General features: G+C 52.6%; 3 protein-coding genes across 11 annotated transcripts; all 3 read left to right on the top strand.

Annotated features, from left to right (window-relative positions):
- Positions 1-1,436: 1,436 nt before the first annotated feature.
- Positions 1,437-9,395, top strand: TNFSF12 (TNF superfamily member 12). Of its 3 annotated transcripts, XM_073797771.1 has the most exons (8): positions 1,437-1,695; positions 1,853-1,903; positions 2,482-2,554; positions 3,223-3,276; positions 3,361-3,396; positions 8,349-8,473; positions 8,636-8,770; positions 9,213-9,395. In XM_073797771.1, the coding sequence occupies exons 1-8, from the start codon at positions 1,537-1,539 to the stop codon at positions 9,249-9,251; spliced, it is 672 nt and encodes a 223-aa protein (XP_073653872.1). In that variant the 5' UTR covers positions 1,437-1,536; the 3' UTR covers positions 9,252-9,395. The 3 variants fall into 3 exon arrangements, with proteins under 3 accessions (XP_073653872.1, XP_033704056.1, XP_033704055.1); XM_033848165.2 differs by having other exon boundaries at positions 1,438-1,695; positions 8,636-9,395; XM_033848164.2 differs by having other exon boundaries at positions 1,440-1,695; positions 1,856-1,903; positions 8,636-9,395.
- Positions 9,139-12,677, top strand: TNFSF13 (TNF superfamily member 13). Of its 7 annotated transcripts, XM_073797770.1 has the most exons (9): positions 9,139-9,275; positions 9,611-9,724; positions 10,094-10,832; positions 11,041-11,085; positions 11,189-11,258; positions 11,412-11,459; positions 11,603-11,721; positions 11,933-12,071; positions 12,335-12,677. In XM_073797770.1, exons 3-9 carry the CDS (start codon positions 10,575-10,577, stop codon positions 12,442-12,444), a joined length of 789 nt encoding a protein of 262 aa, XP_073653871.1. In that variant the 5' UTR covers positions 9,139-9,275; positions 9,611-9,724; positions 10,094-10,574; the 3' UTR covers positions 12,445-12,677. The 7 variants fall into 7 exon arrangements, with proteins under 7 accessions (XP_073653871.1, XP_033704051.1, XP_033704047.1 ...); XM_033848160.2 differs by having other exon boundaries at positions 9,611-10,757; XM_033848156.2 differs by having other exon boundaries at positions 9,611-10,832.
- Positions 12,678-13,698: 1,021 nt separating this feature from the next.
- On the top strand, positions 13,699-22,951 carry SENP3 (SUMO specific peptidase 3). Its single transcript, XM_004331404.4, has 11 exons — positions 13,699-13,933; positions 14,776-15,501; positions 17,730-17,969; positions 18,067-18,178; positions 18,552-18,699; positions 18,829-18,876; positions 19,290-19,367; positions 21,378-21,515; positions 21,702-21,785; positions 21,902-21,952; positions 22,403-22,951. The coding sequence occupies exons 2-11, from the start codon at positions 14,787-14,789 to the stop codon at positions 22,511-22,513; spliced, it is 1,725 nt and encodes a 574-aa protein (XP_004331452.1). The 5' UTR covers positions 13,699-13,933; positions 14,776-14,786; the 3' UTR covers positions 22,514-22,951.
- The last annotated feature ends 204 nt before the right edge of the window (positions 22,952-23,155 follow it).

The following is a 23,155-nucleotide window of genomic DNA, read 5'->3' as shown; positions in this document are numbered from 1 at the left end:
TGGTCTGAGTGTTCCAGGTAAGGGGAATAACTGGTGTTGAGACCCTGAAGCAGGAAGGTGGTTCAGAAAGGTTCCATAACAGAAGAGAAACCAAGTCAGGAGGGCAGCGGGGGAGCGGGCAGGACTGAGCAGAGGGGGAAGGCGGAAGGGTCTCCACATCCTTACCTTGTTCAGAACCACTGCTTTACCTTGTTGTTTAACTATGACTTTTGCAACAGAGTTTTTTTCTAATCCAGTACTTCTCTTTGCAAATATGCAGAGGTGAACACTGCATAGTTTAAAGGAACTTCGGAGGGTCTTACTGTTTACAAAAGTGTTTTCATGGCAAAAAGGGTCCGGCTTTTACGAAATTCAACTGAGTAAATTTGAAGGTCTAATTGGCTTTATTCAACATTCATGAATCGGGCAGCATCCCATTTAACAAGCAGAAAGGCCTCTGAGGAGTTGAACCAAAGGGATCTTTTATAGGGACAAAGCATTTATTAGCAAAAGAAAAGAAAGGATTGTTTCAGGCAAGGTCCCCTTCCCTTAGGGGCCAGGAAGGGCAGGAGTCTTTTGGAAACTACCTCACTAGTGTGGATCAGGAAATTCCAGACTGATTGGTTGAAAACTCAACTCCTGGGAGAGGCTGTAACTGCAATTAGGTTAGGTATTACGTTTTGGTTTTGCTAACGTGGCTTTGCGCCACGTTAAATTTAAAGAGTTCTTGTAGCTCCACTTGAGCTCAGGTTAGCCCTATTATTTGTTTAAGTGGCTTCTGTGTTTCCAGAGAAGTGCATTCGGGGAACACACTTGGCGGGGTTGGGGGGCGATGTTTCTGGCACACAGGTCTAGAAGCTTGCGCTCCCCAGCTGCATGACCCCGGGGTTTAAATCAACTACCAACTGATTTGCTAAAAGAAGTGAAAACCCAACCCGCGCTAATGGATATCCTCAGGCTCTTTCCGTCACTTACAGGAAAGAATCGTCTTTCGGTGCAGCTGCTAAAATCCAAATGCGCCTTGGCCTCTAACCGTGTTGACTGAGGGATTGCCTAGTTACCTTGGTCTGGAGGCCTAAATTAGCAATCTCGCTTGGGCAGGACTAGACCTGCAGGAGCTGCAGTGCTGTCGCCCCGGCCACCCGTACACAGCCCGAGTGGAGTTTCTGCTCCTTTCAGCCCTCGCTGCCTCTCTCCCGCCGGCCGGCCGCGTGGAGGGCGCTCAGCCGCACACCCCATCTCGCCCGCTGCGCACTCACACAAACACTGCCCCGCTTTTCCACGCCCGGGCGGTGCGTGCCCCCGGCCGGGACTCGCTCTGTGGTCTGCACGCGGAGCGGCGCGCGTCCCGCTCCGTGCACTGCTCTCGGCCGGGCTCGGAGTTTAATCTCACACACAGTGTCCGGCTTCCTGTCCTCATCACACACACACCCCCTCCCGCCCCGTTTCCCTGGCCCCTCCCTCTCTCCAGCCCGATCCGCCCGCCGGCTCCCCCTCCCCCGATCCCTCGGGTCCCGGGATGGGGGGGCGGTGAGGCAGGCACAGCCCCCCGCCCCCATGGCCGCCCGTCGGAGCCAGAGGCGGAGGGGGCGCCGGGGGGAGCCGGGCACCGCCCTGCTGGCCCCGCTCGTGCTGGGCCTGGGCCTGGCGCTGGCCTGCCTTGGCCTCCTGCTGGCCGTGGTCAGCCTGGGGAGCCGGGCATCGCTGTCTGCCCAGGTGAGGCCCGCCTGCACACCCCTCCCTGGGCAGATCAGGAGCGGACTCTGCCGAGCAGCTGATGGGGCCGGGTGGGCCGAGGGCAGGGGGCCAGGAAGATGGGTGGAGGGTGAGATGTCAGGTGGAGAAGGACAGGGTGACGCTGCCTCCTTCCCAGCAGGAGCCTTCCCAGGGGGAGCTGGTGGCAGAGGAGGACCCCGACCCGCTGGTGAGTGGGGGTGGGTGCTGGCCTCGGGCTGCTGGGCATGGGAAGTGTGTGCCGGCTGAGGATGCAGGGTGTGCCCCGGTTGTGCCAGCCGTGTGCGGGGGTGTGCAGCAGCCGCGCCGTGGGGCATGGGTACGTGAGAGAGAGGGTGACAACTGTGTGTGAGGGGTTTGTGCCGCGCTGTGGCAGCCGAGTACGAAGCGTTTAGTGGCCGTGGTGGAAGTGGGAGTGTGTGGGAGTCTGCGTGGGAGAGGGATGCTGGCTGTGTGTGTGGTGCGTGTACCCACTGTGCATGCTGACTGGGTGTGGGCGTGTGTGCAATGTACCAATGGCTGGTTGGGCGGAGCAGAATAGGGGGATGTGGCTGGTTGTGGGAAGGGGGGCGAGGGCTGCGGCCTGACCCTGGAACTTGCCTCCTCGTGGCCCTGGCCACTCTTGGCTGGGAGGCGCGGTCCCTCCCTAAGACTTCTGTGCCTCTTGCTGGCTGGGGCCTCTCGTGACGGGCCCCCTGTTGGTCTCAGTTTATGTCTCTGGGAGTCCCTGGCAAGATCCGGGTTTAGCCCTGCCTTTAACGTCCCTAGGACCTGAATCCCCAGACAGAGGAGCGCCAGGATACCTTGCCTTTCCTGAAACTGGTTCGGCCTCGCAGGAGTGGTGAGCAGCCCTTTATCCCAACCTCAGGAATAATAATAGCGGCTGGTCTGTGGTGGCTTCTGGACTCATTATTGCTTTTGTTCATCATAACAGCCCCGTGAAGCAGGCAGAGCAAAACCCATTATCCTCATTTACGGATAGAGAAACTGAGGCACTGAGAGAAAAGGGCGGGGTTCAGAGTCATGGAAACTCGAACCTAGAATTCTGACCCTCCCTCTGAAGCTCCTTCCATGGCATAGACCTGCTTCTCGCTTCAGGCCCTACCCCAGATATGAAGGCGGGATGGCCAGGAATTAGGAGAACCCCTGGGGTCCTGATGAAGATGAGGTGGGGGAGTCAGGCCTGAAGCCCAAGAAGCAAAGAGACTTATGACTGGGGTGACCGTGTGACCACGGATCCAGGTTTGCAGGGGGCTGTCCTGGCTTACACCTGTTGGCTCAGAGCGATGATTAATAACACCCCTATTGCTCTCAGAAGCATCCCAGTTTGGATAATAAATTATCAGCGGCTCAACCTATGGAGGAAGATAAGGCCTGAGGTTCTGAGGCCAGGAGTCTGGATGAGAATAAGGATGCCAGGGTTTTGAGGGGGATGGGGCTGAGAGAGCAGCTCCTGGCCCCTCTAGACATGGGGACTGCTTTGCCCATCTGTCTTTCTTTGATTCTCAGCACCTAAAGGCCGGAAACCACGGGCGCGCAGAGCGATTGCAGCCCACTATGAAGGTGGGTGACCGTGAGCCATGCCCAGGGAGAAGGGGTGGCAGAGGGGCAGGGCAGGGCTCACCAACCCTTTCCTGTGTCTTACAGTTCACCCACAACCGGGACAGGACGGAGCGCAGGCGGGTGAGACCCCATCCCCACCTCTGAGCTCTTCCCTGACCTCCATAGCACTGGCCTTCTAGACAAGGGCCCCCCCAAAACCTTGACTTCCCACCCTCATCCCCACCTTCAGCCTCAGAACCCCAGAAGCCAGTTCAGGAAAGTGCTTAGGGCTCGCTTCTCTCAGCTCCCGAACCTGAACTTTCTCCGTGACTCAGACATAGGACCCTGGGGGAGGCCCCTTCCCCTCCCAGAGCACAGGCAGATTCCCCCCACCACACCACCAGCCCAGCTTCTCCTTTAGCCCTCGCTTGTCTCCAAGAAGCATCTTTGATTTTTTTTTCCTCTTCTTTCCCCTCCATATTCCAAGAGGCTTCTTGCTCTGATCATTTTTCTCCAAATGTTTCCAGTCTCTGCTCTTCTTTTCCATCCCTACCCCACTCCCCACCTCAGCGCCATGACCTCGGAACCTCAAACTCATTCTCCAGTCCCTTCCCCATTCTAGACTTTCCCCGCCCCTACTCTGTCCCACCTGTATTGCTAAGCTAAGCCCCCCTGAAGCCCGCCTTCCATTATTCTGTTGCTTTTCTGCTTGGATTGCAGCCTCTCCCTGGTCTGGTCTCAACCTATTTTCCTGGCACACCCTTATGCCTTCTCCACATTTGTTGGGCTGACACCCCCTCCCCATCAGGATGCCTCGTCTGGACTTTGCACATCCTGTTCTCTCACCTGGAATGCTCTTCCATGTGAGAGGTCAGGAGGCAAGACATAAGAGTGGCTTAGTCTAGGGGTCTGGCAGCAGAGATGGAGAGAAGTAGATGGATTCAGCGTGTGGCTTGAAGATAGGGTTTGCTGTGGCGATGAGAAGGATAAGGGAGAGGGGGGAATCAGAAATGACTTCTAGATTTTTAACTTGGGCATCTTTGAGAATAATGTTGCCATTTATTAAAATGGGGGTTAACCAGGGAGGAAATAGGTTGCGAGGTGTGTAAATTAATAATTGAATTTGAGATCTAATAATAAGTGGATACATAATAATAAACAAGTGAGTTTCACAAATAGGTCACTGCACACGGTAGAGTACACATCCCGGGCAGGACGTGTAGGGTCAGGAGTCCTCACCAGATGGGGGTATTTAAAGCTATAGGTCTGGATGAGACACCTAGGGGAAAGATGGGCTCCACAAGTGAAGCCCTGAGGCTCTTGGACCTTTACAAGTGGAGCAGAGGAGGAGAACCCAGCAGAGACTGAGAAGCAGCCAGAGAGAGGGGAAGAAACCCAGGGAGGGTGGTGTCCTGGAGTCTCGGGGGGGACACGGTTTTAAGAAGGAGGATGTGGCTGTCTGTGTTGAATGCAGATGACCAGTCACATGACATGAGAACAGACAAATGACTGCTGGGTTTGGTAACATTAAAAGTCAACTGGTGACCTTGTCAAGGGCGGTGTCAGTGGTGTGGTTAGGATGGAAGCCAGCATGGATTAGGTTAAGAGAAAATGGGAACTAGGAATCGGAGACAGTGACAACCCTTTCCAGAAGTTTCTCTGTGACAGGAGCAGAGAAATGGGCCAGGAGGTAGAGGAGGATGTGAATCAAGGAAAAGTTTGGTCTTTTTAGTGGTAAACAATACTGCGTGAGTCTTATTCAGTGTTTAATCTCATCTAATCCTTGAAACAGTCCTGAAAGGAAGATAATCCAATCATCTCCATTTTACAGATAGAGGTGATGTAACTTGTCCGGGTCATGATGATACTAAGAGGTGGAGCCAGGATTTGAACCCAGCTAGTGTGTGCTTGTGTTCCAGACACTGTGTGAGAGGCAACTGCTGGTGCATGGGTGGGGGAACCTGCAGGGCAACATCAAGAATGTGGGAGGGGGTGGGTTCCAGAAGAAAGAGAGGGACACATCATCTCATCACCATAAGAGGCTCAATGGCAAACATGAGAACAGGTTGGTTTGTGGTGTCGGTGGCAGGACGTGGGGGAGCCCTTACCTGATGACTTCTAGGTCCTCTGGAGAACGAGGGAGACAGCGGCAAGAGAAATGATGCTAAAGCAAGCATAGTGGGGGAAAGAAGGACAACTGCCATGCAGTAAGGAATGAGTTGTGATTGTGAAACTGAGTGACACCACGGTCCCAGACACACCATGCCCTTAGCCACAACCAGCTCAAACTGGTTCCCTAGCCAGGAATGCCCTCTCTCCTTCTCTCGCCCTACTCTTCCTGCCCCAGGCCGACCTTCCTCCCTTCCGTATGGACCATTTATTTCAGCGGTTACCCAGACATTCATTCATTCGTTGACTCAACACACACGCCCTGAGATCCCACTGTTTGTAAGGACCCGGCTAGGTGCCCACAGTGAATAATACCCAGACCTCTTTACAAGGAATTGCTGTCCAGGAGAAGAGACAAGCATATAAATTTGTAAATTACAATGTGATACAACAACAACAATAAAGAAAGTAGCCAGAGGCGCGTGGCCGCACAGAGGAGACCACTTTACAATGGGGTAAGGGACTCCTTCCCCAGGAAGGTGTGGGCCTTGAAGTGTGAGTGTGAGATGGACGGGGGGCGGGGGCAGGGGCCACTTGTGCAAAAGCCCCGAGTCTGCCAAGAGTATGATGAGGCTGGGGGACAGGGGCAGCGCGATGCGGCTGACGAGACAGAACTAGAAGAGCAACATGGGGTGAGGCCAGAGAAGAATACGGACCCAGGTCACAAATGGAATCTGGAAGTTATCCTGAGGTCAAAACGAGAGAGGCAGGCTCGCATCTGCATTTTAGAAACGTCACTCTGTGGCTCTGTGTCGCGTAGCCAGTAAACCGGACCAGGCAAGACTGGAAACAGGGAGTCCAAAGAGGAAGCAGGCTGGGAAGAGTCCCAGTGAGAAGTGGCAGGGGCCAGACCAGGGAGGGAGACAGAGCTGTTTAGGTGGCAGAATTGCTAGAAACTGGTGATCAGTGAATGAAACTGGTAAAGGAGAGAGTGGCTTGGGTGCCTGGTAAGAGGTAGAACCAGGAACCCAATGTGGGATGCAGACAGTCAAGCACATTTGGGACAGGGGAGGACCAGGCTCAGTTTTCGGGGTTTTTTTGTTTTGTTTTTCAGGCTCAGTTTTGATCTAGGTGAGTGTGAGGTGCCAGGGGCTATTCTGATGGCGGGCAGGTAGCAGTGTCAGGAGGGGCAGGAAAGGGCAGGGCTGGAGGCTCAGGTTGGTGTCTGCAAAATAAAGGCCAAGGGAACCCCTAGGTGGGGATGAAAATGCCCAGCGAGCATTATGTTCTCCTTGAGAAAGCAGCAAGGACAGCGCACCGGGGCAGGCAGAGGGTGGGGCTGCTGGGGAAGGAAGCTGGCCGGGCTACTGAGATGAAGCCAATGAAGCCCTGGAGAGTGGCCCACGGACCCAAACAAGAGAGAGCTGTTGCCACGGCCGCCTCCTTGCCTCTATCTTCTCACCAGTGTGTGTTTGGTGCCCACTCAGGGCAGGCCCAGCCCCAGGGGCTGGGGTGCAGTAACAAGACCAATACCTCTGTCCCCTGGGGGAGTCAGACCCCAAACTATCACAGAAGGAAATAAAATGATTTCCCTCCTTGGTGACTGCTGTGAGAGAAACGGGGTGAGTGGAGGAGAGATTATCAGAGACGAGCTATTTCAGGCTGGAAGGACTGGGGAGGTCTCTCAGAGGGATCAGTCTGACAGAAGGGGCCAGGCAGGGGAGGAATCCTGTGGGGAGGGAAGAGCAGTAAAAGCCCTGTGGAAACAATGAGCTTGGTGCGCCGCAGGAACAGAAAGTGGGCCGGAGTGGCTAGAGTCTTGTGACTTGGAGGAATGTGTGAGATTAGATGCGAGAGGTAAACAGAGGCAGCCCATAGAGGACCTGGGAAGCCACTTGAGACCCTGCTCTGTCATTTGATTATTTATCTTTACAATTTGCAATTACCCTCATTCTAGACTTTTTTTTTTTGGTAACAGCTTTATTGAGATATAATTCACATTCTATATAATTCCCCTGTTTAAAGTGTACAATTAAGCTTTTAGTATATTCACAGAGTTGTGAGATTGTCACTACGGTAATTTTAGAGAGTTTTCATTACCTCAAAAAGAAACCCTGTACCCTTTACCCGCCACCCCATATTTCCGTGATCCCCCGAGCCCTAAGCAACCACTAATCTACTTTCTGTCTCTATATATTTGCTTACTTGGACATTTCATAGAAATCATATGATACGTGATCCTTTGTGACTGGCTTCTTTCACTTAGCATAATGTTTTCAAGCTTCCTCCATATTGTAGTATGTATTAGTATTCCATTTCTTTTTTTTTTTTTTTCCCCCTTGGCCCCAGCGCGTGGCTTGTGGGATCTTAGTTCCCCAGCCAAGGATCGAACCCGCAACCCCTGAAGTGGAAGTGCAGAGTCTTAACCACTGGACCGCCAGGGAAGTCCCATTATTGCATTTCATTTTATGGCTGAATCATATCTCATTGTATGGACTTAACACAATTTTCCTTATCCATTCATCAATGGATGGACATTTGGGTACCATTTTATTATTTTTAATTTTTTTTCTTTTTTCCCCTCTTTTTAGCTTTTTTCCCCATATTTTCCTTTTCTCTTATTTTTAATTTTAATAATCTAAATAATGTATGATTCAAGTAATGCATCGATACATTCTCCAAGTAGAAGAGCAAACAATACAGACACAAACTATAAAAGCCCCCATGCTTCTTCAATCCTCCTCTTCTCCCCAGAAGTGGCTGGTGACAACTTGCCCTGTTTGGTTCTGGTCATATACGTTGGGTTTCTTCACCGAACTTCCTATTACACTCCCAGCTCCCTAGGCCCTGGCGCCTCCCTTGCCCTGGGCCCTCTAGATATCTTCTGGGTAAGGTAGGCCCAAATGTTTATAAACTCAGTGGCTGGGAAGTGTGAGAAAGTTCTATAAAGGGATTTCCCCCTGTCTCTGAACATCCACATTCAGGTGTGGACGGGACGGTGAGTGGCTGGGAAGAGGCCAAAATCAACAGCTCCAACCCACTGCGCTATGACCACCAGAGCGGGCAATTTATGGTCACCCGGGCTGGGCTGTACTACCTGTACTGTCAGGTAAGCCCCACCTGGCTCCACGGGTAGAGCAGGAACTGAGGGAGAAGGGCTGGGCTTAAGGGGTGGGGGCAAGTTAAAGGTGGGGGAGGAGGAGCTTGGGGTCTGGGCTGGACAGGAGCCCAGGGCAAGCAGAGGCCTGGACTCCGCCCCCCCCCCCCCCAGGTGCACTTTGATGAGGGGAAGGCTGTCTACCTGAAGCTGGACCTGCTGGTGGATGACACGCTGGCCCTGCGCTGCCTGGAGGAGTTCTCGGCCACAGCGGCCAGTTCCCTCGGGCCCCAGCTCCGTCTCTGCCAGGTGTCCGGGCTGTTGCCCCTGCGGCCAGGGTCCTCCCTGCGGATCCGCACCCTCCCCTGGGCCCATCTCAAGGCTGCCCCCTTCCTCACCTACTTTGGACTCTTCCAAGTTCACTGAGGGGGCCCTGGTCTCCCGATGGTTTGCCAAGGCCGCTGGCTCCCCACGGCAGCTCTCTGAGCACCCCAGTCCCCTCTGCCCACCCTGAGCGGCTCCTCCCCCAGAACTGCCTCTCCCTCTGTAGGCTGCCAGGGCACACTCAAGAGACGGCCATGCCACAGAAATAGTCCCCTCGTCTCTGACAGCTCCCCGCACCTCCAGCTCTCCACCTCACTAGCTCCCAAACCCCCATTTATCTCCTGACTCCCCACCCTGGCCGCAGCCCCCCAGAACACTGTGTTTACTGTACTCTGGGTGATGATGGGTCCTGAATACCCCTCTTCAGGCACTAAGAGGGGCTGGATGCCAGAGAGACTGGGACTAGGCCAGGAGTTCCCGAATGTGAGGGGTAAGAGACCAAGACATAATTCCTCCCCTGATAATTCCCTGTGGATTTTAAAAACAGATATTATTTTTATTATTATTGTGACAAAATGTTGATAAGTGGATATTAAAGAGAATAAGTCATGGTCGCTCTCTTTATTGGGCCTTAGGGGACATCCTCGGGGTAGCTGAGAGCCATGCGAAGCGGGTCTGGGAATTGGGGAGTGGGGGGCAGGACGCCCGGAATTCCAGGGCAATGTCCAGGCTTGGGAGTGGGGACCTACATGCCTCTAACGCCGAAGCATGAGCAGAGAGTCGAAAGGCAAACTGCCAGGAAAAAAAATCAATCCTCTGCCCAAGGTCCAGCAGAAGCGGCCTCATTTACCTATAGGAGGCGGGCTTCCTCCTGCGGGGAATCCCTGGGCTGGGAGGAACAGCAGCCCTTCCTCCTGGCAGCTTCGGAGACTTCAGCAGGTGCTGGCACAGCCCTGGCTGGGACGCGGGGTGGGAGCAGGCCCAGCATGGGGGCTCAGGGGCAGGAAGCGGGACGCCAGGGCCCGGGAACACGGACACCTGCGTCCTCGGGGCCAGGGAGGAATCCTACAGTGGCAGGGGCTTGGGCTGTCTCTTTCTCTCTTTGTCCAGAGCCTTATGTAAGAGCTTTTCTTGGGAAACAGGAAGTCCTGCCTGCCAAGTTCAGCACACAGGGAGTAGTGCAGGCCTTATTCCAACACACCCGGCCTGGCCTTAACCCCAGAACTCAGCCAGTTTCTTGCTTCCGCGACCCTGGTTCTCCTCCCCACTGACGCCCTCCCCTTCTTTCCCACCTTTGGTCTCTCTCAGCAAACTGCCCCAGAGATCTCGCCTGTGCCCGGGCCAGAGGGTCTTCCACTCTCACCCCTCGACCCTCAATGCTGCCCAGCTCGTCCCTCCATCCCGGCTTCTGGCACCATGCCCCATAGCCAGCCAACCTTCCCTCCCCCACTTCTGGGGCCGCCCTGGGGTTCCTGTGCTCTGGCCGCTCCTCCTGGGTGTCACTGGCAGCCCTGTCCTTCTTAGAGAGACTGACAACAAATTCTCCTGAGGCTGGAGGAGGGTGAGGGGTCTCAGGACAACACTGGCCCCGCAGCGGGGTGCCAGGAGCACCAACAGTGCCCCGAGCTTGCTTTCTGCCTCCCTCCTTTTTATTCTCAAGTTCCTTTTTATTTCTCCCTTGCGTAACGCCCTTCTTCCCTTCTGCACCACTGCCTGCACGCCGACCCTCCCCGTCACCTCCTTGCTACCCCACTCCTGAGGCTACAGCTGTTGGCAGGGTCCCCAGCTCATGCCGACCTCATCTCCTTCTTTACTAGCCCCCAAAGGGCCCCCGGGAGACATGGGGGGCCCAGTCCGAGAGCCGGCACTCTCAGTTGCCCTCTGGTTGAGTTGGGGGGCGGCTCTGGGGGCTGTGGCTTGTGCCATGGTTCTGCTGACCCAACAAACAGAGCTGCAGACCTTAAGGAGAGAGGTGAGCCGGCTGCAGAGGACCGGAGGGCCCTCCGAGAAGGGGGAAGGGTATCTGTGGCTGAGCCCCCGGGAGCAGGTGAGTGAGGGGAGAAGGGTGTCTGGGGGAGAAGGGTGTCTGGGAGAGAAGGATGGGTGGCAGGGTGGTCTCCAGGCCTCTTGGTTCCAGCCGCCTGGTCTGCAAAGTTTTCAGTGGGTGCAAGAGAGGGTCCCAGGTTTGGAGGTCAAGGGAGCAACCATTTCAGGAAAGGAAATTGTTAAAGATTAATGCTTCTCGTACCTAACAGATCCTGGAGGACAGCCAGCACCAAGACTCAGGTTGCTGGGGAAAGGTGCAGGAGATGTGAGGCATTCCCGGGGCGGGGGAGGCCTGGGGGAAAGGCTTTCTGGGACCCTTGCATCTCAGCCTAACCCTGACCCTCTTTCCATGAGCAGAGCTCTGATGGCGTGGAAGCCCTGGAGAATGGGGAGAGATCCCGGAGAAGGAGAGCAGTAAAACAGAAGAGTGAGGCCCCCGGGGTGCAGCAGGGGTGGGAGGTGATCAAGCAGCACCGGGATTTGGAGACTGAGACCCTAAGCCAGGGGTGAGGGTGGAGGGCTGACAACAGGGCAACGGGGGCAGGCGGGCGCTGCTGAGATTTCCTCCTTCTCTCCCCAGAGAAGCGCTCAGTCCTTCATCTTGTTCCCGTTAACATCACCTCCAAGGGTGAGCACTATTTTCAATAATGGCTTTTGAGGAGAGGCGAAATCTAGGAACTGTGGGGCTGGCACCTGGGCCCAAGAGAAGCTTAGAGCAGAAAGTGTCTGAGTGCGCACAGAAACCCTGACTGCCACACTCCTTGCCTCCAGAGGACTCGGATGTGACAGAGGTGATGTGGCAACCGGCTCTCTGGCGTGGGAGAGGCCTGGAGGCCCAAGGATATGTCATTCGAGTCTGGGATGCTGGAATTTATCTGCTGTACAGCCAGGTACCCCCAAACACCCCCTGAGCCTCCCCTGAGGGCCTGGAGGCCTCTTCTCCCAAAGCCTTACGCCCCAGCACTGAGGGTTCCCAACCCCTATGGATACCCAACTGAGAGAGCACTTCTTCATTCCTCGGCTCCCTTGTCAGGGCTCCTGAGGCCGCCCAGACCTGAGCCACACTATCCCGTTTTCTTCATCTCCTCCCTTCCCTGCCAGGTCTTGTTTCATGATGTGACTTTCACCATGGGTCAGGTGGTATCCCGGGAGGGCCAGGGAAGGCAGGAGACTCTATTCCGATGTATACGAAGCATGCCCTCCAACCCCGACTGGGCTTACAATAGCTGTTACAGCGCAGGTGAGAGCCTGAGAGGTGGGTGAGCAGTTGAGGGTGGATGCGAGGAGAGCAGGGGATCTCTGACCTGGGGGCACTGGTGGGGGGGGCTACAGCAGGGGGTTGGAAGAAGCGTGGGTGTAGAGGCAGAGCTGAGGAGTGAAGGACAGAACACCTTGGTCCTTAGAGGAGGCAGAAACAAGGTTGAGCTGGAGAAGGGAGGGTGAAACATCAGAGGATCTTTATGGCCGTGCTTCACTGAGCATCTCTTTTCTCCCTTTTCTCAGGTGTCTTCCATTTACACCAGGGGGATACCCTGAGTGTCATAATCCCCCGGGCAAGGGCGAAACTTAGCCTCTCTCCACATGGAACCTTCCTGGGGCTTGTGAAACTGTGATTGTGTTGTAAAAGGTGGTTCTGAGCTTGGAAGACCAGGGTGGGTTCATTTTGGAGACAGCCAAGAGCTGACTAGACAAAAGACAGGGAACAGTCTGGAACAGAGGCCTCTTCTGGGTTTGACTGGAATCCCAGGTTTGACAGCTCATGACTCTCCCTTTCTCCCTTCTCCCCCCCACCCCCACCCCCAGGACTTTGAATTCATGGATATTAAAGAGGCAGTAGAATATCCTGCTCTTAGTCTCCATCCAGCCCCAAATTCTTGAGGGAGTTGGGCGGGGGTGGGAAATGCCCGGCATTGTCTAGACTTGCTCTGGGTCCCACTGGAATGCTTCCAGAACAGCACCACCATCTAGCGGCAATCTGAGACAATGATCCTGCCTGTTGGCAGATGGCCACGACTCCTTCCGCCACTCAGGAAAACTCCTGGTTCTTTACCCCACACCTCTCTCTAGGTATCCTCTGCCTCTCCACTCCACAAGAAGCCTCATCTTCACTCTCCTCTCTCCATCTATTGGGGCCCAGTTTCCATCACTGACTCCAGAGGTGTAATTATTATGCGCCCGTCTGCAGAAGGTGCCCAACGACGACGGTGCCCTTGCAGCCACATCATTACTCTTCGGGTGCCAACTTTTGCCTTTCACGCTCTCCACTGCCCTGGCGCCGGCAGGCCACTCTAAGCCTCTCTGGACTGGGAGGGGAGCCGGGGAGCCTCGGATAAATCGTACGCCCTAGTCCTGATCCTGTATCACTCCTCTGATCTCTCCTTTCTGCGCAAGCCCTGCCTAAAGTTAAAAAATAAAAGAGAATAAATGGAACCTCGGATCCATTTCCCATGCTGCTGTGCCTCAGCTCCGTCCCCGTACCAGGATCTCCCGGCCCTCCCGGCCCTCCACCGAAGCGCCTCACTGGACCGAGACGTCTCACTGAACCGAGGCGTCAGGGTCCTCAGCTCAAGCCCGGCAGCGCGTGGAACGCAGGGCTACGCAGCGCGGGGGCGAAGGGCGGGAGAGCGGCACGGGACACGCAGGCGCAAAAGAGCGAGTGGAGGCACCGCCCCGCACGGCTCGGGTTAAGCGGGTGTGCGCAGGCGTGGGGGTCATGGGCGGGACGGTCCCGTGGCGTCTGCGCTCTCGCGCAGGCGGGACTAGGCGCGTGGTGGCCGCGGCGGCGCTGTTCGCCGGCTGTGACGTACTAATTGTGCGCCACCACCGCCGGTGGGCCTGGGGCTCGCGGGAGGGGAAGGAGGAGGAGGAGGAGGAGGGGGAGGTGGTGGAGGTGGAGGCTGAAGCAGAGCGAGAGGCGGCCGCGGCGGGGCGGCTCGGCGGGGCGGCGCGCGGCCCAGAAGCGTTGGAATCCTGAATTGAGACGGCTACGCCTGAAGACAGCAGGAGTGGCGGGGCAGCCGCCGTCGCCGGAGAGATGAGCCGGGAAGCCTGAGGCCGGAGACGCCCGCCCTCGGGCCTGTCCGCCCGGCTTCCCCGCTCCCGGTGAGGACGCCCCCTCCCCTCCCCCCAGCTCTGCCACGGCCTCTCCCATTCCTGGACCCCATTCCTACCTAACCGGGGCCCAGGAGGCCCTCGAAGGGGCTTTTTAAGGCCCTTGCGCGCCGAGCCGCCCGAGCCCGTAGGATCCTACCGGTGCTGGGACGCATTCTGGTCCCCGGGACGGAGCAGGAGAGGGGGCTGGGCCAACCTAGCTCGGCTCAGTTCAGTCCCAGCGCGCCTTGATTCGGCTGCCTAAGCGTCGCTTCGGTTCTGTTTCAGTTTCCTCTAAAATCATTCCCTTTCCATTAGATTTTACCACCTGAACCATAGCCCTGGTATGGTTCCTTCCTGAGACTACCTGAGCATGCCCACACACCCCACTCATTCCACGGTGATGGAGACCTCTCTTCCCACTCTAGATCACGGTTTTCCTGCGGAAATTGTGTTCTCCTCAGGTGTCTCTGTACCATGTCAGGATTCCCGTACTGAGCCTTCTCCGTTATTAGGCTCTCAACTAGGACATTCCTAGTGGTACTAAAATAGAGAAGTGGAACCTGAAAATACTAGGTTTGATCTGGGGATCTGAGAAATAAGAGCCTCGAGGCCTGCCGCTTAGCCATTCTTCCTTGCCTCTATCTGGGCAGGAGAGAGATGATGGCACAGACTCTGAAGGGCACCTCGTGGACCATATTAACTAGGAAGATATGAAGTTAGGAGTTTTGAAGTTTTTTTCTCTTTTCCTTAGTTTATTTGCATTTGATTGCAGAAGAGGTGTGCTGAGGAAGAGAGGCAGAATCCGGGGTGTAGGATGTTTGGATTCTGACGCTCTAACCTTTGTTTTACAGGTTACTGGAAGATGAAAGAGACTATACAAGGGACCGGGTCTTGGGGGCCTGAGCCTCCTGGACCCGGCATAGCCCCAGCTTATTCAAGTCCCAGGCGGGAGCGTCTTCGTTGGCCCCCACCCCCCAAACCCCGACTCAAATCAGGTGGAGGGTTTGGGCCAGATCCTGGGTCAGGGACCACAGTGCCAACCAGACGCCTTCCTGTCCCTCGGCCCTCTTTTGATGCCTCAGCTAGTGAAGAGGAGGAAGAAGAAGAGGACGACGAGGATGAAGATGAGGAAGAGGAAGTGGCAGCTTGGAGGCTGCCCCCCAGATGGGGTCAGCTGGGAGCCTCCCAGCGGCCTCGCCCTCCCCGCCCTGCTCATCGGAAAACGTGTTCACAGCGCCGTCGCAGAGCTATGAGAGCCTTCCGGATGCTGCTCTACTCAAAAAGCACCTCGCTGACATTCCACTGGAAGCTTTGGGGGCGCCACCGGGGCCGGCGGCGGAGCCTTGCACACCCCAAGAACCATCTTTCACCCCAGGAAGGGGGTGTGACACCACAGGTGCCATCCCCCTGCTGTCGTTTTGACTCCCCCCGGGGACCACCTCCCCCCCGGCTGGGTCTGCTAGGTGCTCTCATGGCTGAGGATGGGGTGAGAGGGTCTCCACCAGTGCCCTCTGGGCCCCCCATGGAGGAAGATGGATTAAGGTGGACTCCAAAGTCTCCTCTGGATCCTGACTCGGGTAAGGTGGGAATGGGGCAGAGGAGGGCATGGGGAGAGCTAAGATCCTGGGAGACCAGGAGCCTCTTGCTGTGGTGAGAACTGGGGTCTAAGGAAAGTAGGAGGGCAGAGAGAGGGAGGGTCCAGAACAGCAGTGAAATGTCTTCAGCCCCGTTTTGAGCAGGAACTAAGTCTGGGAAGAGAGTCAAGGCCGGGATACAGGATCCATAGTAGGTGTCCTGTGCATAGATGAGAAAGGGAGTCGTGGTTTAGTGAAGTCAGTCATGTCTGCTTGAAGTCCCACTTCATGTGGCCTCTCAGGATAAGTGCCCCTGCGTGTACATTTCTAGAGAGTGCCGTTCTTATAGTGGTGGGATGGGATCTCTCTGAGTAGTGGAGTACATCACCTGGACAGTTGTGCGTGACATTCTCACTCAGAGTATTTCTCTTTCGGAGAACCCCACTAAACAACTTCAGGCTTTCTTTTTATTTATTTATTTATCTATTTTTTTAAAATGTTTGTTTATTTATTTTGGTTGTGCCGGGTCTGAGTTGCGGCAGGCTTTCTATTTCTTTATTAATTATTTGAGTATTTATCGAGCCTTTGTTGTATGCCAGGTACTATGCTAGGTGCTAAGCATATAGTGGTGAGAAATATTTCTGAAATTTACATCTCTCTGAATTCCTAGTGTTTCTTGCTTTCCTCCTGTTTATGAGTACAGGCATACCTCATTTTATTGCGCTTCGCTTTATTGCAATGCAAAGACATTGCATTTTTACAAATTGAAGGTTTGCGGCAACATCGAATAGAGCAAGTTTGTCAGCGCCATTTTTCCAACAGTATTTGCTCAATTCATGCTTGTATCACGTTTTGATAATTCTCGCAATATTTCAAAGCCTCCACCCATGAAAAGATTACAACTCACTGACGGCTCAGATGATAATTAGTATTTTTTAGCAGTGTTTTTTTTTAATATTTTTATTTTATTGGCATATAATTGATTTACAATGTTGTATTAGTTTCAGGGGTACAGCAAAGTGATTCAGTTATACATATACATATATTCATTCTTTTTTTAGATTCTTTTCTCATATAGGTTATCCCAGAATATTGAGTAGAGTTCCCTGTGCTGTATAGTATATCCATGTTGGTTATCTATATTATGTATAATAGTGTGTGTATGTTCATCCCAAGCTCCTGATTTATCCCTCCCCCCACACCGTTTCCCCTTTGGTAACCATAAAGTTTGTTTTTGATATCTGTAAGTCTGTTTCTGTTTTGTAAGTAAGTTCATTTTATCTTTTTTTTTAATTAGGTTCCACATATGAGTGATATAGATACTTGTCTTTCTCTGTCTGACCTACTTTACTTCGTATGATAATCTTTAGGTCCATCCATGTTGCTGCAAATGGCATTATTTCATTCTTTTTTAAGGCTGAGTAATATTCCATTGTGTATATATACCACATTTTCTTTACCCATTCCTCTGTTCATGGATGTTTAGGTCGCTACCATGTCTTGGCTATTGTAAATAGTGCTGCCAGGAACATTGGGGTGCATGTATCTTTTTGGATTATGGTTTTCTCTGGTTATATGCCCAGGTGTGGGATTGCTGGGTCATATGGTAGTTCTGTTTTTAGTTAAGGAACCTCCATACTGTTCTTCATAGTGGTTGTACCAATTTACATTCCCACCAGCAGTGTAGGAGGGTTCCCTTTTCTCCATCTCCAGCATTTATTGTTTGTAGACTTTTTGATGGTGGACATTCTGACTGGTGTGAGGTGATACCTCATTGTCGTTTTGATTTTCATTTCTCTGATCGTGATGTTGAGCATCTTTTCATGTGTAACAAAGTATTTTTAAATTAAGGTACGTACTTTTTTTTTTAGACATACTGCTGTTGCACACTTAATAGATTATAGTAAGCATAAGTTTTACATGCACCGGGAAACCAAAAAGTTTGTGTGACTCGCTTTATTACATTATTCGCTTTATTGTAGTGGTCTGGAAGTGAATCTGCAATATCTCTGAGGTATGCCTGTAGTAACTTTTCCTCTCCGTCTTTTATAACTTCTTGGACATAATTATCTCGTGCTTTAGGGTTTTCATCCTTTAGAGTTTCTATTGGTAGATTTTGTTCCAATTCATCCTTTTTGTGGTCTTATAATTTGTGTGCATCATTTAATCTTCCCATTGGCCTTTGATCTGAGCCAGTTTCTTGCCTCCATTCTGTTTCCCCTGCCCTGCAGGCCTCCTCTCTTGTACTCTGCCCAACGGCTTTGGGGGACCACCTGGGCCAGAAGGGGAGCGAAGTCTGGCACCCCCTGATGCCAGCATCCTCATCAGCAATGTGTGCAGCATCGGGGACCATGTGGCCCAGGAGCTTTTTCAGGGCTCAGATTTGGGCACTGCAGAAGAGGCTGAGCGGCCTGGGGAGAAAGCTGGCCAGCACAGCCCCCTGCGGGAGGAGCATGTCACCTGTGTGCAGAGTAAGGAACCCTAGAGGATCTAGTCTCTTTCCCACAGCTGACTCCTAGATGAGAGTGTGGAGGCCTTACCTCACTCCTCTCTCCCTCCTCCACTCAGGCATCTTGGATGAATTCCTTCAAACTTATGGCAGCCTCATCCCCCTCAGCACTGATGAGGTAGTAGAGAAACTGGAGGACATTTTCCAGCAGGAGTTCTCTACACCTTCCAGGTGAGGCATGAAAGAGATGCTCTTTGGAAGAGGGCTGGGACCGGGGAGATGGGGTGAGAAAGCTGCTGCCTTTTCGGGGAGGAGGAGGGAGCTAGAACTGAGGGGAGGAATCTGCTGGCAAGGTGCCAAGCCCCTGTGAGCCAACCGGGAGGGGCTTTACGTGGGACCCTGAAATACCACGTGTACCTAAGTATTCATGTGCCTCTTACTGGGGAATAAGCCTTTAGCAAGTCCTCAAAAGGACCCATGACTGAAAAAAAGAAAAAAAAAAAAAAAAAGGTTAGTTTTAGATTCTTATTCTAGGCAGTAGAAGGTACTTCTGTGTGCCCTAGCCCCCTCGTCTCTTGTGTGACTCCACCCTTGGCCTACCCAGGAAGGGCCTGGTGCTGCAGCTGATCCAGTCATACCAGCGGATGCCAGGCAATGCCATGGTGAGGGGCTTCCGAGTTGCCTATAAGCGGCATGTGCTGACCATGGACGACCTGGGGACCTTATATGGACAGAACTGGCTCAATGACCAGGTAAGGAGGCGTGCAAAAACAGGCCCAAGAGGGGATTCAGGGAGCAGGGTGTCTGGGGCCCTCTGCATGGGGGAGCCCTGTACCCATGCCACACCCTCCATGGCAAGTGGCCTCCCATCTTCTCCCCAGGTGATGAACATGTATGGAGACCTCGTCATGGACACGGTCCCTGAAAAGGTAGGCCTAACCAGATATTTCAGTCCCTGGAAGAACTCCCGCAGTTTTAAGCAGCTTTTTCAGTCCCTTTCATCTCTTCCATTTTACATAAAGAGGGTCTTTCTCTCTGGGGAGAGGCAGTAGAAGGTAATTTGTTCAATTCAAATCTGTAATCTTGGTCCTGAACTTAACAATTTTAGTCCTTTCCTCCAGTCTGTAGTGTTTTTCCCCTATGGCTAACCCCACAGATTGGGGTGGGAAGCTATAAGATGAGGTTAAAAATAGTTTGTTTTTACCCTCGGTGAGTTGGACTAGAGTTTGTTGAAACCAGTCCTCAGAGCCATAATGAAATGGAGTGGGCTGGGGAGAGGACACTTAGCAGGAGGGCCTGAGGTCTTTTAATTCCATCCAGTTCTTTTGTATCATTGGCACAGGTGCATTTCTTCAACAGTTTCTTCTATGATAAACTCCGTACCAAGGGTTATGATGGGGTGAAAAGGTGGACCAAAAACGTGAGTTATGAATTCACATCTACTTGTGTAACACCTTGCCTCTAAAGAAGAGTTCTGTTTCCTGTGAGCCCTTTCCTCAATCCTGTTCATTCAAACTTTCAAGTATTTATTAAATGTCTTCTGTGTGCCAGGTGCTGTTCTGGGCACTAAGGATACAGTATTAAATAAAGAAAACTTCTTGCCTTTATGGGGTGAGAGTAAATATGCAAGTTAAATTTCAGCTAGTGATAAGTGCTGTGAGCAAATTAAAACAGTAATGTGGTAACATGGGGGTGGGTACTTTAGATTGGGTGGTCTGGGAAGGCCTCTGTTAGCTGAGACTTGAATGACAAGGAGCTAACCCTGTGCAGATCAGGGGCAAGGGTGTTCTAAGCAAAGGGGACAGCAAGTACATGGGACACAAAGTGAGAAAACGTTTGAGGGTCAGAGGGCCTGTGTGGTTGGCGCAGAGTGAGCAAAGGGAAAACGATAGAAAATTTGGTCAGAGAGTAGATAACGTGAGGCATGGAGGGTAGATTTTTTTTTTTAAATAAATAAATTTATTTATTTTGGGCTGCGTTGGGTCTTTGTTGCTGTGCACGGGCTTTCTCTAGTTGTGGCGAGTGGGGGCTGCTCTTCATTGCACTGCGCGGGCTTCTCATTGCAGTGGCTTCTCTTGTTGCAGAGCACGGGCTCTAGGTGCGCGGGCTTCAGTAGTTGTGGCGCACAGGCTTAGTTGCTCCGCGGCATGTGGGATCTTCCTGGACCAGGGATCAAACCCGCGTTTCCTGCATTGGCAGGTGGATTCTTAACCACTGCGCCACCAGGGAAGTCCCGAAGTGAGGGTAGATCTTATTCTTTGTGTTCTGAGAAGCCATTGAAGAGTTTTAAGCAGGGTGGGAAGTGCCTCATGTTTTAAACTCCTGTTTCAATGATAGATTGAAAGAGGCAAGAGTGGAAGCAGGCAGGCTAAATGGAGTAGCTGAGAAGTCCAGATGAGAAACTTGGACCAGAGTGGTAAAGGTAGAAGTAGAAGTAGTTTTATCTAGGATAAATTTTGCCAGTAGAACCAATAGGACTTTCTGATGGATTGGACATGAGAAATGAATAAAAGATAAGATTCAAGGGATGATGCTTAGGTTTTTGGCCTAAGTTCCTGGGTAAAATAATGAAGGGGAAGGGGAGCCAACTTGGCGGTGGGGGGGGGAGTTCTTTTCCCCTGTCCAGTTAGTTTACCTGCCCTCTGATTCAAAGGCCAGGAAATATCTATAGTGAGTTAGGGCCGTTGACTCCAGCATTTCTTAATTCCTGTCTCCAGGTTCAAGAGCTTACACCCGCAGGGACCTGGCAGGCCTTCTTCTGGTAGAGGCAGGGTGACATGCAGTGGAAAGAACTTGGCTTTCTATATGCCGGTGTTTAAATCCCACCTCTGCCATTTCTTACTTCTGTGACCTTGAGCAAGTGACTTTACTTTTCCAAGCCACAGTTTCCTGATGCGATCTTTCTCAGAGGATTGTTGTGAGTGTTAACTGATTGAGCATCTATTAGGTGCCATGCGTTGTTCTTAGTGTATCATGGATATTAATTAATCTGTATAACAAACAGGTGAGGGTAGGTACTGTTATTTTCACCCTCTTACAGAAAAGGGAACTGAGGTACAGAGAGTTATTAAGTAGCTTGCCTGTGGTCATACGCTAGTAAATGGAAGAGCTGGGTTTGAACCCTGAGAGTCTGGCTCCAGGATCCTGAGCCTGGGTTCTTAGCTACTAAGCACTTGTGCCTTTAATGTGTGTGAAGTACCTGGCCCTGTCCTGGGCTCTCGAGTGTTTGTTGTGCGCCACCTCCTCCGTCCTGCTTTCCTCCTTAAGCCCAAGAATCCAGACATCCAGATGCTGAGCCTTGCCTCGCAGTCTAGGGGCTGGGTATTGAGTTCTCCCACTTGGCTCCTTGCCTGCTTCTCCTTCAGAACCCTCCTGGCAATAGGCAGGATTCCTGTGCTGTCTTTCCTGACCTCCAGCACTGCTTCCTTAGGTGGACATCTTCAATAAAGAGCTACTGCTAATCCCCATCCACCTGGAGGTGCATTGGTCCCTCATCTCTGTTGACGTGAGGCGGCGCACCATCACCTATTTTGATTCGCAGCGCACCCTGAACCGCCGCTGCCCTAAGGTTTGAGAGGGAACGGGAAAGATGGGCAGAATGTGGGGAGGAGATCCAGTGGCAAGGCATTTCAGGCAGAAGGGTGGGTTTGGAGGCTCTGAGGAGCAACCTGGGCTTGCTGCCTGTGACCACCACAACTTGGGTTCAGTTGGGAAATGTAGGGGCATCACTTCCTCCTTTTCTCCATCTACATAGCATATTGCCAAGTATCTACAGGCAGAGGCAGTGAAGAAAGACCGGCTGGATTTCCACCAGGGCTGGAAAGGTTACTTCAAGATGGTCAGTTTCTAGAGGAGGGTTATGGGGGCGGTTTTGGGGGCATGGTAGGAGGCAGAAGTTGAAGCCATACGTGTAGGGTCTCCTCTAGAATGGCTTACCTTCTTTTTATTCTCTAGAATGTGGCCAGGCAGAATAATGACAGTGACTGCGGTGCCTTTGTGTTGCAGGTAAGCAGATACCAGTTGGGTTAAAGAGGTGGGAGGGAGGCGGGAAGCTGTCTCTCATTTGGCTCACAGCCACTTAGGGAGCGGGAGTAAGCTTCTGTGTTAGAATGCAGAAACCCTGATTTCATTGTCCTCTCTTGGTTTCGCCATACCGCATTGGGACTGGGTGTGTGGTCCTTGGTCTCTGGGCCTGATATAGCTGCCTCCTGATCCCCTAACGCAAAGTATTTTCTCTGTTAACACTAGGTGTTTTATGTATCAAATAGGAACACTGGCTTTAGAGTCAGACTTCTTTTGAGCCCCAGTCTATGGGACCTTGGCTTCCTTTGTGAAATGGGAATGTTCTCGGAAAGATCCAGTGAGATGTGTATCATACAAAATATGTAGCACAGGTCCTGATTTGGGGGGGATGCTCAGTAGATGGTTCTCATGGCCTGCTTTGTTAACACCCAGTATTGCAAGCACCTGGCCCTGTCTCAGCCATTCAGCTTCACTCAGCAGGACATGCCCAAACTTCGTCGGCAGATCTACAAGGAGCTGTGTCACTGCAAACTCACTGTGTGAGCCTCGTATTCCAGGCCTCAAGCCCATTCATTAATGGGCAGGGGGACATGGGAGACCCTTCCTTCCCAAGAAACTCCAGTTCCCTTTGTCTCTAGCCTCTTCCCACCCAATTCCCTTTGGATTTTCATATTTAAATGTTTTAATTGATTTCTGTATTTTTTTTTTTCTTTGAGAGAATATTTGTTGATTTCTGATGTTCAGGGGTTGGCCATGGAAAATCCCCTTTTTCCTTCTGTCTACAGGGGAGTATGGCCTTGTGGCCTGGGTGGGGCAGTCATCTCCCTTCCATGTGCAGGGCTGGGGGGCAGCAAAATCTGTGCTGGGGTGGTGGGCGGGCAATGGGATTACTGCCTGCCAGATCTTCAAACTTTTTTTTATATATATATATATATAAATACCATGGTCCTTCTCTGGTCAATAAAGGATCCTTTGGAGATACATAGTGGTGGTCTTCCTTAACGGGCCTCAAACTAGTGGATATGCTCTCCGGCTTTCCTCCAGTCAATGCTGTTAGCTACCCTTTCATGGGTCTTGAGACTTCCCCGGGGGGCCAGCTTTCCATCCCTGGCTCAGACAGTGCCAAGACCATGTCTTCAACCAAAAGAATCCCCCAGCAGGGGGAGCCAGGGCTGGAAGGAGGGA

The sequence above is a fragment of the Tursiops truncatus genome, chromosome 20, assembly GCF_011762595.2.
Source record: "Tursiops truncatus isolate mTurTru1 chromosome 20, mTurTru1.mat.Y, whole genome shotgun sequence".
In the NCBI taxonomy this organism is placed as follows: domain Eukaryota; kingdom Metazoa; phylum Chordata; class Mammalia; order Artiodactyla; family Delphinidae; genus Tursiops; species Tursiops truncatus.
The sequence above is the reverse complement of the archived record's forward strand: the minus strand, read 5'-3'. Positions and strand labels throughout refer to the sequence as shown.

What these genes read in the sequence shown, in the direction of transcription:
- TNFSF12 (XM_033848165.2), top strand. Translation starts at nt 1,537, where the DNA reads ATGGCCGCCCGTCGGAGCCAGAGGCGGAGGGGGCGCCGGGGGGAGCCG. An exon ending in ACAGGACGGAGCGCAGGCGG is followed by an intron (nt 3,397 to 8,348) that starts GTGAGACCCCAT and finishes ATCCACATTCAG; the next exon opens with GTGTGGACGGGACGGTGAGT. An exon ending in TGTACTACCTGTACTGTCAG is followed by an intron (nt 8,474 to 8,635) that starts GTAAGCCCCACC and finishes CCCCCCCCCCAG; the next exon opens with GTGCACTTTGATGAGGGGAA.
- TNFSF13 (XM_073797770.1), top strand. Translation starts at nt 10,575, where the DNA reads ATGCCGACCTCATCTCCTTCTTTACTAGCCCCCAAAGGGCCCCCGGGA. An exon ending in GAGAGCAGTAAAACAGAAGA is followed by an intron (nt 11,259 to 11,411) that starts GTGAGGCCCCCG and finishes TTCTCTCCCCAG; the next exon opens with AGAAGCGCTCAGTCCTTCAT. An exon ending in CAATAGCTGTTACAGCGCAG is followed by an intron (nt 12,072 to 12,334) that starts GTGAGAGCCTGA and finishes CCCTTTTCTCAG; the next exon opens with GTGTCTTCCATTTACACCAG.
- SENP3 (XM_004331404.4), top strand. Translation starts at nt 14,787, where the DNA reads ATGAAAGAGACTATACAAGGGACCGGGTCTTGGGGGCCTGAGCCTCCT. An exon ending in TCCTCTGGATCCTGACTCGG is followed by an intron (nt 15,502 to 17,729) that starts GTAAGGTGGGAA and finishes CCTGCCCTGCAG; the next exon opens with GCCTCCTCTCTTGTACTCTG. An exon ending in GCGGTGCCTTTGTGTTGCAG is followed by an intron (nt 21,953 to 22,402) that starts GTAAGCAGATAC and finishes GTTAACACCCAG; the next exon opens with TATTGCAAGCACCTGGCCCT.